Source organism: Eutrema salsugineum, unplaced genomic scaffold, assembly GCF_000478725.1.
Source record: "Eutrema salsugineum unplaced genomic scaffold, Eutsalg1_0 scaffold_15, whole genome shotgun sequence".
NCBI lineage: Eukaryota > Viridiplantae > Streptophyta > Magnoliopsida > Brassicales > Brassicaceae > Eutrema > Eutrema salsugineum.
The window spans coordinates 6,751,829-6,765,685 of NW_006256867.1; the positions used below are offsets into that span (position 1 = coordinate 6,751,829).

General features: G+C 38.3%; 1 protein-coding gene and 1 pseudogene across 1 annotated transcript; one reads left to right on the top strand and one right to left on the bottom strand.

Annotated features, from left to right (window-relative positions):
• Window positions 1-6,755: 6,755 nt before the first annotated feature.
• LOC112088102 lies at window positions 6,756-9,135 on the top strand. The gene is made up of 5 exons (XM_024158257.1): window positions 6,756-7,718; window positions 7,761-7,826; window positions 7,938-8,247; window positions 8,331-8,956; window positions 9,052-9,135. The coding sequence occupies exons 1-5, from the start codon at window positions 6,756-6,758 to the stop codon at window positions 9,133-9,135; spliced, it is 2,049 nt and encodes a 682-aa protein (XP_024014025.1).
• Window positions 9,136-9,565: 430 nt separating this feature from the next.
• LOC112087973 lies at window positions 9,566-10,118 on the bottom strand (annotated as a pseudogene).
• Window positions 10,119-13,857: the final 3,739 nt, after the last annotated feature.

The window sequence follows — 13,857 nt, forward strand, 5'->3', positions numbered from 1 at the left end:
GTTGCGTCTCTCGTTTCGACAATGTAGAAGTCGACAGGCACGATGCAATCTCCCATTCTCAAAGGAATGTCATGAGCTATTCCTTGAGGTGTTGCATTGGAATCATCAGCTAGACTAATTTTTGCTCTAATCCTGCGCAGGTGCTTAATACCAAGTCTCAAAGAAATTGCCTTGGACATCATGTTAAGACAAGATCCAGAATCACAAAGACGTTTTAAACATTTCTCCTCTAATAGAACAAGAGATGAGAAACTGACCTATAGTCTTGACCTTATGGAGAGTTCGAACTTGCCTTTCTCTGTAAGTATTGGCTGGTGTTTCAAACGCAGAATAGGACTCACAAAAGAAGGCTGCAGCGTCGTATTCAATGATTGAATCGATGTATGGCATCTTTATCTTGCTGCATATCAGGTCTTCTTGGATTGAAGAGTCAGCTGAATCTTCAACACATTCCTTTGCCATCATACAAGGTAATGATTCCTGCCAATCTGTTTCTTCATCTGAAACTTGGTTTTGTTCTTCCTGAGTTGCTTTTTTAGGTGCTGGAGGTTGAAGTTTGGACAGAAGATGTATTATTTTTCTTTCAAATCCCAGAGGTGAATCTGAACGACCAATTCCCGCGGTCAGAGGCCTCACGACCGCGGGAAAAGGAACCTTGGCTGCGGTCAGGACGATGGCACCCGCGGCTCCGAATGTGTCCTTCTCATAGTGTGCTTCCTCTTTCTCATACTTGGCACGGACCCCTTCAGCCTCTTTCCTGGGTAAACTAGCATTATTTAAACTCATACCGGGGTGTTGTTGTGCATCTTCACCAGGATCTTTGGGAGATATCTTAGAAGATCTCACAATTTGCTCAATGTTTGGCATCTGTTCCATTCTTGCATCAATCTCTCGTGCCTTGAGCTCGAGTTTGTTCAGCCTGTGCTCGATCTCCTGCAACTCTTCGTCTGTCTTCTCTCTATACCAGTAGGCGGATTCTCTGACTTCTTTGATCTCCTGCTTCGATTCGACAATATCGCTTGAGTTTTGTATGATGTCATACCCTTGTCTTGTCTGCTCTGTTGCGACTTGGTGGATCATCCCAGCTAGTGTTTGTGCGTCCTAGTGGGTTTGTTCTTCCAGAACTCGAACATGATTAGCCAGATCATCGAATTTTCTGTTGAAATCTTCAGAGATTGAATCAATTCTCTTGAGCAGGGTGTTTTCGGTAAGAATCTGCTGATCAAGGAACTGGTTTATCATTCCTTCGAGGCGTCCCAAACGTCTGCTGACCTCAAGTTTTCCTCTTGCTGATTAGGGTTCTGCGGTGGAGGATTATAGGCGTGTGGCTCCAAGTAGGTCGGAGGAGGACCATAAGGATCTTCCCGGCATCGAACAGGCTCTCTGCGCCGGTGCAATGGATGATTTGGCTGGCTGTATCGATCCATGTAGCTAAGATCTCGGGCTTGGTGTTCTTCTCTGCGTCTGGTGGCTTGAGGAGTGTTGTAAAAACCTCCCTCATAGTAGGGATTTCGATTTATAGGATCCATTGCTTCGGAAATGGAAACAAAATAACCGAAAAATGGAAATATGCAGAAAAAGGGGTTCTAGAGTCGATTTACCAACCTTTCTTAGGGTTTTGCGGAAAAGAAAACGCGTACCTTCCCCGGCAACGGCACCAAAAACTTGATGTGTGTTGTGTGGTGAGGGTGTCAAGTTTTACCCTAAATGAAATCAATAGCCGCAAGTGCACAGCTGATCGATTGTAGTGCTTAGGGATCGAATCCACAGGGAAGGAGGATCTTTCCTGCAAAAGCCTTCAAAAGAAATATAAAGTAAGGAAGTCTAGAACCAGGCGAGTTTTGTGAGGGTTTTGGTGGTGTGTTTAAAACGTAAAAACGAATCTTAAAGAGAGAATACGGGAATTAAAATGACCTAATAACTAAACTTAACGAAAACGAGTAAAAACGAGAAAAACAGCTAGACCTAATTGCTAAGTGAAAATCGATTGAAAGAGTAAAGATAATAAACTAAAGCTTGAATGAAAATCGGTGTAAATCTATAAGAAAGAAAGCGCTGGGATTCAGGGAAGTTTTCTCAGGGGTATGAACGATTCAAATGCTAGAGAGTAAATTTGATAAGATCTTAGCCTAAACTTTTAGAATTAGAGTCACGGACATATGAATACGCCACTGTCGTGATCATAGACAACTATCTCTCTCAACCCTGACCAGTAGGTTTCCACTCTGGCCCTGGAAAAGAAGAGGTGCATTATGTTTAAGACTCGTCAGCATTCACAAATCGCCCATAGGTAGGTTTCTACTCCTATGTTTGTTTTGCTCTCCCAAACTAGATCTGACACCGGATGAACACTTTCGTGTCACCAAGCATCTGGATCAGATTGTAGTTCATGACGCTACTCTCATGCAGTAAAAACAAATTCAGAAGAAAAAGTTCTAAGATTTGGCTCAATAGCTCATGGAATCCTCATCGAACACATATATCCCCATCAAAAATCCCTTAGACCTAACAATAAAACTACTCAGACATGATAAACGAAATCAAAAACATAGTATTAAAAAGTAGAACAGAAACCGAAATTGAAAAAGAAAGAACAAGGGTTCAAGAGATAGATCTCTCTCTCCATAAAACCTAAAAACAAAGCTTAAAGTAAAAATTCTGTAAAGTATTTCGTCTCTCCTCTTCTTCTCTTAAAAACGACCTAAATGATATGTATTTATAGTCTCCAATACTCTCTGGTGTTTAGGGTTCCGGAATTGAGGCTGGGAAAATGATACGGGCTTCAGAAATGGGCTTTCAAACTCGGAGTTAGCTGGCCGCGATTGGGAAGTGCGTGACCGCGGTGAATGGGTGGCTGGCCGCGGTCGGGATGGCTGTGTCCGCGGGGAATGGCCTGTTGGCCGCAGGTGGAAACGCTTGCCGACTGGTTTACAGGACATCTTGCTCTTCTCGTATCTTTTGATTGAACCGTTGGATTGCCAAGCTGTAAAGTGTGCTGGAAAGCTGATACTTCCATCTTTGAGATCTCCAAATTTGAGCTGGATCAGACGTTGAGAAGGCCTTCAATCGGGGGTGAACTTCTGATGATTTGACTCTGAGCTGAAATCTGGTCTTCTATCCATTTTGTTAAGCTTTTCCCTAAGTTACCTGAAAAGAGTCTTGGAACTACAAATACTAGAAAAACGTAATAAAAGTACTTAAAAGCAATTAAAAACATAGAAAACGTATTTCAAAATGATTCATAAAAGTGGTCAAAATACGGTGTTATCAGCTTCCGACACTGAAGCGTCGCCAACATTGATATCTGTGGAGGAGCAGGTTGCAAGAGCTGCTCAGAAAAGGAAGACGCTGTGAGCGCTAGGGCTTCCAGCACCGTTAAAGAAAGCAAAATTTGAGACTCCTCCGGCACCGTAAGCGATTGCTAAGCCGACCCCTGAACCAGCTTCATGGAAGAGGACTAAGAAGGCGCGATCTCGCGAAGAACAGCCATCTCAGCTTCAAGCAAGGTATGATCACTTTGCTACACGACAACTTTGGTGTGAGAGAACTGTTGATGTAGGTGAGAAGGATGAATGGGGCTACATCAAAGTGATCAAAGACAGCGGCTTGGAGTCGACGGTAGTTGGAATAACTCTGTATGTGCTGCAGGTGATTCAGGAGTTCTATGCTGGACTTCCTGGTGAGTTAACTTCTAATCCAGATCAGCAGATTTGAGTCAAGCTGAGAGGGTTCGAGTACTGCTTTTCACCTGCATGGATCAATCGAGTGCTCAATCTTAACCCACTCTCTGAGGCAGAGGCACAAGAAGAGACAGTTGCTGAAGCAGTATCCATGTCTGATATTGATAAGCATTTGTCAAAAGGTGGAAGCGGCTGGAATGGACTGAGTACAAAGAATATGCCGCCTGTATTTGCTGCCCTGATTGTCATTTCTGCATACAATTGGATCCCCTCAACCAACAAGAACCACATCTCTGAGGAACGTGCCAGACTGCTGTACTAACTGAGTCATGGCGTGAGAGTGGACTTTGGAAGGTTTGCCTTCAAGCAGATTATAAAAAAGGACACTCGTTGTTGGTGTTCCCGTGTTTGATTTAGAAGATTCTGAACTTGCAACATGAGCCTCAGTTAGGTCAAGAGGAGACTCCCATTGTACCCTCTCGGTACAAGAAAGACTCTCAAAGTGGTGAGGAGTTCATCAAGAAAGAGACCGCAGCTGCGAAGAAGAATAAAAAAAAAAGGGCAAGCAGAGGGCTGACGCACCGAGATCTCCTTCTCCTCCGCCACAATCATCCCAGCAGCAACCGACGTCGTCACCAAGTGTGCCACTTCGGTCTTTCCGTGCTCCACCTCCTGATGCATCTTTTGAGCCATCAATCTCTGCTCATGGGGGTTTCAGGATGTTCCTCTAGGAGTCGTTCAGGTACCATTGGCACCTGCAAGTGCCAATGAGGTGACCATAGCTCTTCCTAATGTGAGTCGGGTAATGGCACAGCTGCATGGAGTGGTCAACGTGGTGATTGCCTCGTTTGCAAGTAATTTTTCGGACTCTAACTTGTAAATTCTCTTGGTTTTTGACTATTTGTTTTTAACTTCTGTGCTCACAAGCAGGGGGAGAAGATATGTGGGAAGAAGATTCATTTAATGATGTGGGTGCTTGATTTGTGGGGGGGAGCTCTCTTTTATAATTGTCTAGTTGTGGGTTTAAATTAGGCTAAGTTTCTGGGGGAGTAAGGAGAGTGTTGTAGTTTGTGGATCTGTGATCGTTTTCTCCTTAACTCTTGTTTGCATTTTTTTGATTCAAGACTTTGTGATTGACTTTTCAGTTTATGAAATGTCTTTTGGTTGCTCTGGAGGCCTTGGTACTTTGCATGTCTTTGTGTCTGTTTTGTTGATTGTATGAACAGGTGCTTGTGAGACACACAAAGCTAAAAAGGGGGAGATTGAAGATGTAGTGACGTCTGAATCACTTGTTTGTATCAGCAGAACCAAGGCAAGAAGTAGCACGAGGCTGAAGTAAGGAACAAGTCAAGGTCTTGAACGCTGCTGGACGCGGAGTTGGACTTGTAGCTGAGTGGACCAATGGGAATACGAGTCTTGGAGAGGAGCGGAGATGGACAAGAGTAGCAGAGTGGATCGCGAAGAATAGAAGATTTCCTTATACTTGAGAGAATTTAAGGAAATAGGAATATACACTAAGGCCAAGCAAAAAGGAAGCTTAGTGTAGGGTTTTGGCGTGGATAGCCATATTGTCTACTAGGTATAAATAGGCGTGTTGAAGCATTGTATGTGCTTAACACAACTACTAAAAAGCACTTAGCATAAGGGTAAGAGATTCGTGTATCAGAGTCTACATCAAGGGTTAAGGGATTTTCTAGGGGAGTTCTGAAATCAAGTACATATCGAAGAACAAGGGAAGCTAGAACGGCAGATCAAGGTGTGTCTTGAATCTCTCTTAAATCGGATTAGAAAACTTGTATGATTTGATTAACAGATTTACTAACAATAAAAGTTTGAAAGAAGAAAACCCTGTGTTAAATTGTGTCATTGTTCTTGATATTCGACTCTTGCATTTACAGTTCTCATCACGACCAAGAACCTCAACACCTTCTTAGTTTTTTTGTTATAGCCATGATTCAATGGTATATGAAAAGAAAGAACTAACAAGCAAACAAGAAAAAGGTCGCTGAATGAGATTGATCGAGAGAGAGAGAGGTTTGAGGAAGTATCGATAATGTGATTCTGAGGAAAAATATGTTACCCTATCACTTTTTATATATTGCATCAACGATCATAATCCTTGCCTTTTTTACGTTTTCATTTAGCTAATTTCCTTTTTCTAAAACAACCCACGACTTAATCTATTTAGAATTTATGTATTTTTGCCTTTTTGACCTAAATCCACGTCATAACTTAACTAAATGGGTTTGAAGTCTCAGGTATTTATCTGATTATACACACGTTTGCCTTATTTTATTTTTTAATTTTATCTAAAAATTTATCAGGTTTGTCATAAAAAAGAATGGATATGTAATTTTTCTTTTTAGAGCTAAGTATATTTTAGTCAACTTTTATTAGAAAAATACATTATATTACACATGACAATATGATCAAAAAGCAGGTCAAAAATTTTAGAGCACATCCGGTTTGATCGTTATTCAAAACTAAGAAAATTAACCATAGGGAAAACGACGTATTCCCACACGAGAACTATGACATAGTTGTAGAACCACCCAATGTTTCAAATTCGACATATGTCCCCATAATGTGAACTTTGACAACTTATTTACACATAATATGATGTTTTACAACATATTTACCCAAAACCCACGTAAACCATACTTAAACATGGTTAACACAAATCCGAGTGAAGCTTAACCAATAAAAAACTCCGATAAACTAGATTTTGACCCGATTAAACTACTAAACCATAATTTGACCCGTAACCCATTTACTTAGACACTAAAAAAAAATCCCCAATTCAAACCCTAATTCCTAAATCGCGAAGAACACAAAATTTTGACACCCTCACAAAATTTCGCTCAATCTCACAAAATTTCGACACCCAAATCTCAGTCCTGAGTAATCGATAGGTATGTCTCACTTCAGTTTCATGATTTCGACAGATTATTGGGTCTATGTTGTTTTGAATTTTGATTTTGATTTCTGGGTTTTGCTCACTCTCGTTTGCTCTAAGTATTGTTGCTCATTCTCGTTTTCGTCGATTTTGTTGTTGTTAGCTGTCTCTTCTCTGCAATGTCGATAGTGGAATGGCATAATGTGCCCGAGTTTGAAGAGAACTTACCACCAGATGAAGATGTCGATGGTGAGGATCAAAGAGAGCCGCCGGATGTAGACTCTGATGGTGAGGATCGAAGAGAGCATCGTGAGTTCGATATTGAGGAAGCCTTATCTCAGTTTTGTGATGAGCCTCCTGTGATGCATAATGTATATCCGGATACAGAGGATGATGAGGAGCAACAAAGTGCTAGAAGGCGCAACAACATCAGAAGAGGTGATGGTAACTTGTACTTGGATAAAGTCTTCATTAGCGGCATAGCTTTTAAAGAAGCTGTACTCGATTACGCTCTGAAAACTGGTCGAAATATTAAGCAGACGAGGTGGGATAAAACAAAGCTCAGGTTTTGCTGTAATGGTAAAGGGTGTTCATGGCGTGTGTTTTGCTCGCTTGGCTCTAAGAATAAGTGGAAGATATCGATCTTTCAGGCGAAGCATACTTGTGCACCTAATGGCACTTGTACAATGCTTAAGGTTCCTCAAATTGCCCGTTTGTTCATCGACAAGATTCGTGAAGAGCCAACCTACTTTATGCCGATGAAGATTGAAGAAATGATCATGCAGAAATGGGGAATATCTGTGACAAGAGCTCAGTGCCAACATGCTAGAAATAAAGCTTTAAGGTGGATTGATAGAGAGTATGCTGAGCAGTTTTCACGTCTCCGTGATTACAAAACTGAGATAGAGGTGTCAAACCCTGGATCTTCGGTGGAGGTTGATTGTATCACAAATGAGAAAGGAGAACATGTCTTCCAAAGGTTTTACGTGTGTTTTGATAACCTTAGACGGTCATGGAAAGAATATTGTAGGCCGCTTATTGGAGTTGATGGGTGCTTTTTGAAAACCATTCAAAAAGGAGAGTTGTTTGTTGCTAATGGTCGAGATGCAGAGAATAAAATCTATCCAGTAGCATGGGCAGTCGTATAGAAAGAGAATATGGATAATTGGCTGTGGTTCTTTCAGAAGATCAAGAAAGATTTAGACTTAGGAGATGGAGATGGATACGTTTTAGTGTCTGATCGTCAAAAGGTAACACTTATGAAGTTATCTTCTTTTTTTTTGTGTGATCATTGCTTATTTGTTTAGTGTCTGATCATTGCTTATTTGATTTCACTTCATGTTATGCCATTGCTTATGTAGGGCTTGATAAATGCTGTTAAGAGAGAGTTGCCTGGGATTGAGCATAGAATGTGTGTTAGACACATCTACATAAATCTCAAGAAAGGGCATAAAGGACCGGATCTTAAGGGTTTAATTTGGCATCTTGCTTGGAGCTACAATGAGATAGATTACAAAGAAAACCTGGAGAAGATAAGGCGCTATGATGTCTCTCTTTATAGTGATTTGTTGAAAACAAAACCAGAAACATGGTGTAGGGCATACTACAAGTTAGGGCCATATTGTGAGGATGTGGAAAATAACTCTGTGGAGTCATTCAACAATTCTATAGGTATGTGTGCTTGCAAATATGTGTTATGAAATGTTTATGTTCTGAAATGTCTTTGTTTATCAGTAGGGTTCATTGTTTTTCAGGTAAAGCAAGAGAGAAAGATCTAGTCCCAATGCTGGAAACCATTGCAAGACTTGCAATGGTTCGCATAGCCAAAAGAGATGTCAAAGCAAGCGATCACGAAGGCATTTGCACTCCATATGTGAGTAAATACTTGGCGGAGTTGCATGAGAAAGCAAAAGACTGCATTGTGAGGCCATCCACAAACAAGATGTATGACTCCCAAATCGGTGGATGTACTTATCGAGTCAGCTTGGGAAATAGAACCTGTACATATAGAAGATGGGAAAACACCGGCATTCCTTGTGAACATGCATACGGCGTGATGTTAAAGAAAGGACTAGAAGCTCAGGACTTTGTTTGTCACTGGTTTAGGACCAGCAAGTGGAGGAGCATCTACAGAGACGGCCTTGTTCCAATAAGAGGCGCAAAGTTCTGGCCAGTTGGAGATGAACCGCGAATAGTTCAGCCTCATATTCCAGACATGCCTGGCCGACAGAAAGTTACTAAAGCTGATAAAAAAAGAAAGAGAGGAGTGAATGAATCACCCAAGAAGAAGAAAGACAAAGTGTTGAAGAGGACAATGCATTGTCGTATTTGTGGCAAAGAGGGTCATAACTCACGTTTTCACAAGAAGAAACCGAATCAGGTTTGTCTATCCTTGTTTACTTCGAAAATGTATTGTCATTTGCTTTCTTTTTCTAATGTAATGACCTAATCTCTATTTTTCTGTTCTTTCTTCAGGATTTTCTAGGTGAAGCATCATCCTCTCAGGTTGAATCTTCACAAGGAGTTCTCACTCAGCTGAGGATTGAAGATGTGGATTGAAGATAAGCTGCTTTTAGACATCTTTTTATCATGATTTTAGGACCTTTTGGCGGATTTGTAGGACTTGTTTCATTTGCTTCACTGTTGTTATGAGGATCAGAGTTGAACCATATTTTTATTTCTTTTGTAATGGTCAGCCACAAACCTTGTTTGTTTTCCAATGATCAAACAAGATGCAGGTTTTTAGTTACAGCTCCCTCATGAGTAATAATCAAGACATTTTCAATAACATAACACCAAAGATCCAATAACATAGGTTTCATTTGTCTACAAACACCACACAATCAGTTACCTAAAACAAAGCATAAGACAAACAAAGCAAAAGACCCAAAATAACATAGCACAAAACAAAGATTCAACACAAGAACTTGGGATTCAAATCAAAGATCCAACCTACACGATGACATAGTTGCAGAACCAAAACAAAGATTCAACCAACAAGCTTACTACAAACTACAATGATCAAACACCCTAAAACCACATATAGAAGCATTTTCTTCATCTCGGCCTTTGCTTCAACAACAAGTTCTTCCACTTTCTCGAAAATGTCTCTCTCTAACTTAACCTCCAGTTTCTCAAACATTTTTTTCTCAGAATCCATAGAAACTGACAAAAGCTCTTTCACCTCTTGTTCAAGTCTTCCCGTTTCTAAATGCCAATGTCTCAATCTCATTCAAAAGAGCCTCATCAACCCATTTGAAAATGTGGTTGTCATTGGTAAGCTACAACAATTCACAACAACTATCTATTATCATCTGTATCACCAGATATTAAAGCGCTATACACATAAAGAAAGACCAGTTTACCTTCTGTTCCACCGCAAATGCACACCGGTAATATCTCCGGTAAGGATTACTGTCGGATTTCGAAATTCTGGGCACAATCACTTCCCCACACCAGCATCGCTTTGGCACACCATCAATAAATCGACCTCTACCCCGTACAGCTGATGTTCCACTTGAAGCTCCTGATATGTCGCTCATCATAAAATCGCGTTCTGATGTGGAATTCGACGAGAGAAATGTTAGGGTTTATCATATAGATTTAGGGATTTCTTCGCTTCGGGTCGGTGATAGAAAAATGGATCTTCGCGTCGGGTCGGGTTTTGACACAGGATGGATTTCACTTTGGTCGGGTTTTGAATGTGGTTTGTACTCCGATATAGTTGGTTTGATTGGTTTCGTTTTGGGTTTAATTCGCATACCACCAAAATCGTGGTTTATGTGTAAATAAGTTGTCAAAGTTCACATTATGGGAACATATGTCGAATTTGAAACATTGGGTGGTTCTACAACTATGTCATAGTTCTCGTGTCGGAATACGTCGTTTTCCCTTAACCATAAGTAAATTGGATACTATTTCAGAAGTAAATTTTAGAAGTAAATTTATAAAATAGATACAAGAAAAAATCCAACTATGATATCATTTTTAAGATGTTTGAACTATATTTATGATTACCAAATATACGAAAATATATTATTTAACAATATTGTAGAAATCCATCTTTTAATGAAACTTGTATCTTGCGCACAATTGTATAAGAAATTTGAGAAATAAGGTTTATATTTATGTTGTCTTTATATAATAGAAATACAGTTTAAACGATAAAAAATAATTGAAATCAGGGGTGGATGCTCAAATTAATATAGCACTAGATTCTAATCCCGTGCATCCGCACGAGAATTTTTTGTTTTTTTATTTCTAATATAAATTGTAATTATTTTTTTGTTTAGATATAATTTTTTTTTTTATTTTTTTTTTTTTTAAATCAAGAAAATTTTTAGCATGTTTTAATTTTAAATAATATAGATTTGTATATCAGTAGAATAAATGTATAAGTTAATTACGTATACATCAACCTAATGTTAATTATAAATTTTATTATTATGTAAATTTTGATTTACATATAAACAATCTATGTATATATCTATGAATTTGTTAATCTGTCTGTTTATTTGCCTTAAAATCATTTTTTTAATATTTTACATGTTTTGACAAACTAACCAGTATAAAACTCTAATTATAAATGCATAACTCTAATTTACTCTGTCATATTATTGTAGAATAGAAATATTAATTAATATTGAATATTTGATAGTTTAGATTGATTGATTATGATAAAATATAATAAGATATTCATTAACCATTATATCTATATATTGGCTAACCTGTTAGTTTAATTGCCTCAAATCATCTTAATATCTTATATATTTTAATAAACTAATTTATAGACCATAAGTATAAATATATAACCCTAATCAGTTATATCATATTATTGTATAATATAAATATTTATTAATTATAAATATTTGATATTTTAGACCGATTGATTATGATAAAATACAATAAGATATTCGTTTATTATGCGCTATTATGAGAATATCATTTAAATTTAAAATTTAAATTAAATATAACATGTATTTAAGTAATTTTAAAGTATTAAAATTATTATCTAAAATTTTATAATAAAATTTAATTATAATTTTTTCATTTTTTGAATTTTAAATTAAATTAAATCCAAACTTTTGTAATTAAATTTGAATATGTTATACATTTTGAATAATTTAAAATTTAAACAAATAGGACATATATTTAAGGAAATCTAAAACTATTTAAATATATAACTAATTTTCGGAAATAAATATAAATATAAAATAAAATATTTTTAAAAAAAATTTGGGATTGTTTGGAAGCAGATACTAAAAATGCTTCTGTTTTAATATAATAGATGGGGCACTAGTACACGTTATTTCTCAAATTGTGGTTAAGAGAAAAACGACAAAATCAGAAAATATTTATTCTAGTGCCCTATGCTATATTAATTTCTGCATCCGCCCCTGGTTTCAGTTATTTTTCATCGTTTAAACCGTATCCCTGTTATATATGGACAACATATATATAAACCTTATTTCTCAAATTTCTTATACAATTGTGCGCAAATAAATGTGGTTAAGAGAAAAACGACAAAATCAGAAAAGAGCAAATAATTTTATATTAGGGCTAAATGGTGTAGTTTAGAATAAAAAAAAAAAAATCAAATCAAATCGATAATCAAAGGGACATCCCTATTTTCTAGCATGGGTGAATGCGCTTATCTTGACCTTGTTGATAAAACTAACAGCTTCCCAGAAGTCAAGTATCGGTCGTGGACTTTGGTCACTCTCCACTCTCCAGTGTTATAAGATAACACTCTGCCACTGGCAAAAATTTATGGAAACCCAAAATCAGTTCTTGGTGGCCTTCGAAGAGTTCTTTTACCTTTGATCTAATAACCAATTCTACAATGAAAATACCATCAATTCTCCAGCTTCGCATATATCATAAGAGTACTTATTATGTGGAGACAAATTTTAACAAAACATTATGAAGGAAATCAATCATTAACAACGAGAACATACCTCTTAGTTTTTAAGTCCTTCATGACCTTAAGAAATATATAATATATTTCACGATTATCCTGAAATTCATCCCTGACAGTTTTGATGTATTTATGTGCATCCTGTAAAACCAGAGAAACAGAGACGTATGTAACACATACTTGGGAATGCAAAAACCTTTTGCCTTTTATTAGAAATCACTTAGACAATCTCTTCAAGACTTGTCTAATCAGAATTACACGACTTTGCACACTGCAATTCGATACTGACCAATTCCTAATCTACCCAAGTCCCACACAACAACAGTTGTGTCACACTAGCCTAGTTCGCTCACCAAGAACCCTAATCGCTCTAACTTAGTTTCTTGTAAGCTCTCAATACAATCAGTGAACGGCCAACCTTTCTCTAGGTCTCCTTCACATATATATATCCCCTTCCTCTTCTGAGTTGGCGAATATACTCTTTCCCTTGTTGAGATCTTCAACGATTCTCCATATCTTCCATCTTGTGATTCGACTTGCTCCTCACATAGTCTTTTTAACTCCAATCAGCTGATGCCACGTTGCTCCTGATGTTCTCTCTCTTTACCGCGTCTTCCAGTTGTGTTACACATCGCGTCTTGGTGTATCACACATCGTCCAGAATCCTGATCTTACATTCTCCCCCTTTTTGTTTGAATGTGTCACGTCAAGCTTCCTGCAACAACACAACCATAGAAAAACAAGGAAGACCCACAAAAGCACGGACAGATCGAACGAGATCCAAATGCAAACTCAACATGCCATTCCAAAAACCACACAAGACATTGTTCAAACAACTGTCAACCCAAAAGACCATGTTTCACAAGACAAGTGACATGCTTAACACAGTATCAGAGCAAAAACACATTCACTCATCCCTACTCTCAATCACTCTCCTCGCTTTCTTCATCATCTCCCTGCTGCCCCCCCTCAGTGTCCGACTCCTTGTCCTTTGCAGCATTGTCCCGTGAGCCATATTCTCCCCCTGCTTGAGTGCACATTTAGAACAAAAAACATTCAAGTAGGACATGCAACAGATCAGAACACTTACCTTTGAGACGCAGTTGGATGCGCTTAATCCAGCGTGCAAGCTGATCCAAATCAGCTTCCAGAGAAGGGAGAGGCTCGGATTCCTCGTCATCGGAACCTTTTTCAGCTTTCTTGTCCAGAGTGATCTTCAGGGGAAATCCTTGGAGCGGCTGATCACCACGATGACCTGGGATCATCTTCTGAAATTTCAACATCTGAAAGATCAGATTTGGAAACATCAGCTTGAGATTGACATGCTCAGGCATACGGGCTATGGCAATGATCTGTTCATACAC

Bases quoted from the DNA above. Each gene is read 5' to 3' on its own strand.
- LOC112088102 (XM_024158257.1), top strand. From the start codon at position 6,756: ATGTCGATAGTGGAATGGCATAATGTGCCCGAGTTTGAAGAGAACTTA. The intron at 8,248-8,330 runs GTATGTGTGCTT...ATTGTTTTTCAG, and splicing joins GTCATTCAACAATTCTATAG to GTAAAGCAAGAGAGAAAGAT. The intron at 8,957-9,051 runs GTTTGTCTATCC...TTCTTTCTTCAG, and splicing joins ACAAGAAGAAACCGAATCAG to GATTTTCTAGGTGAAGCATC.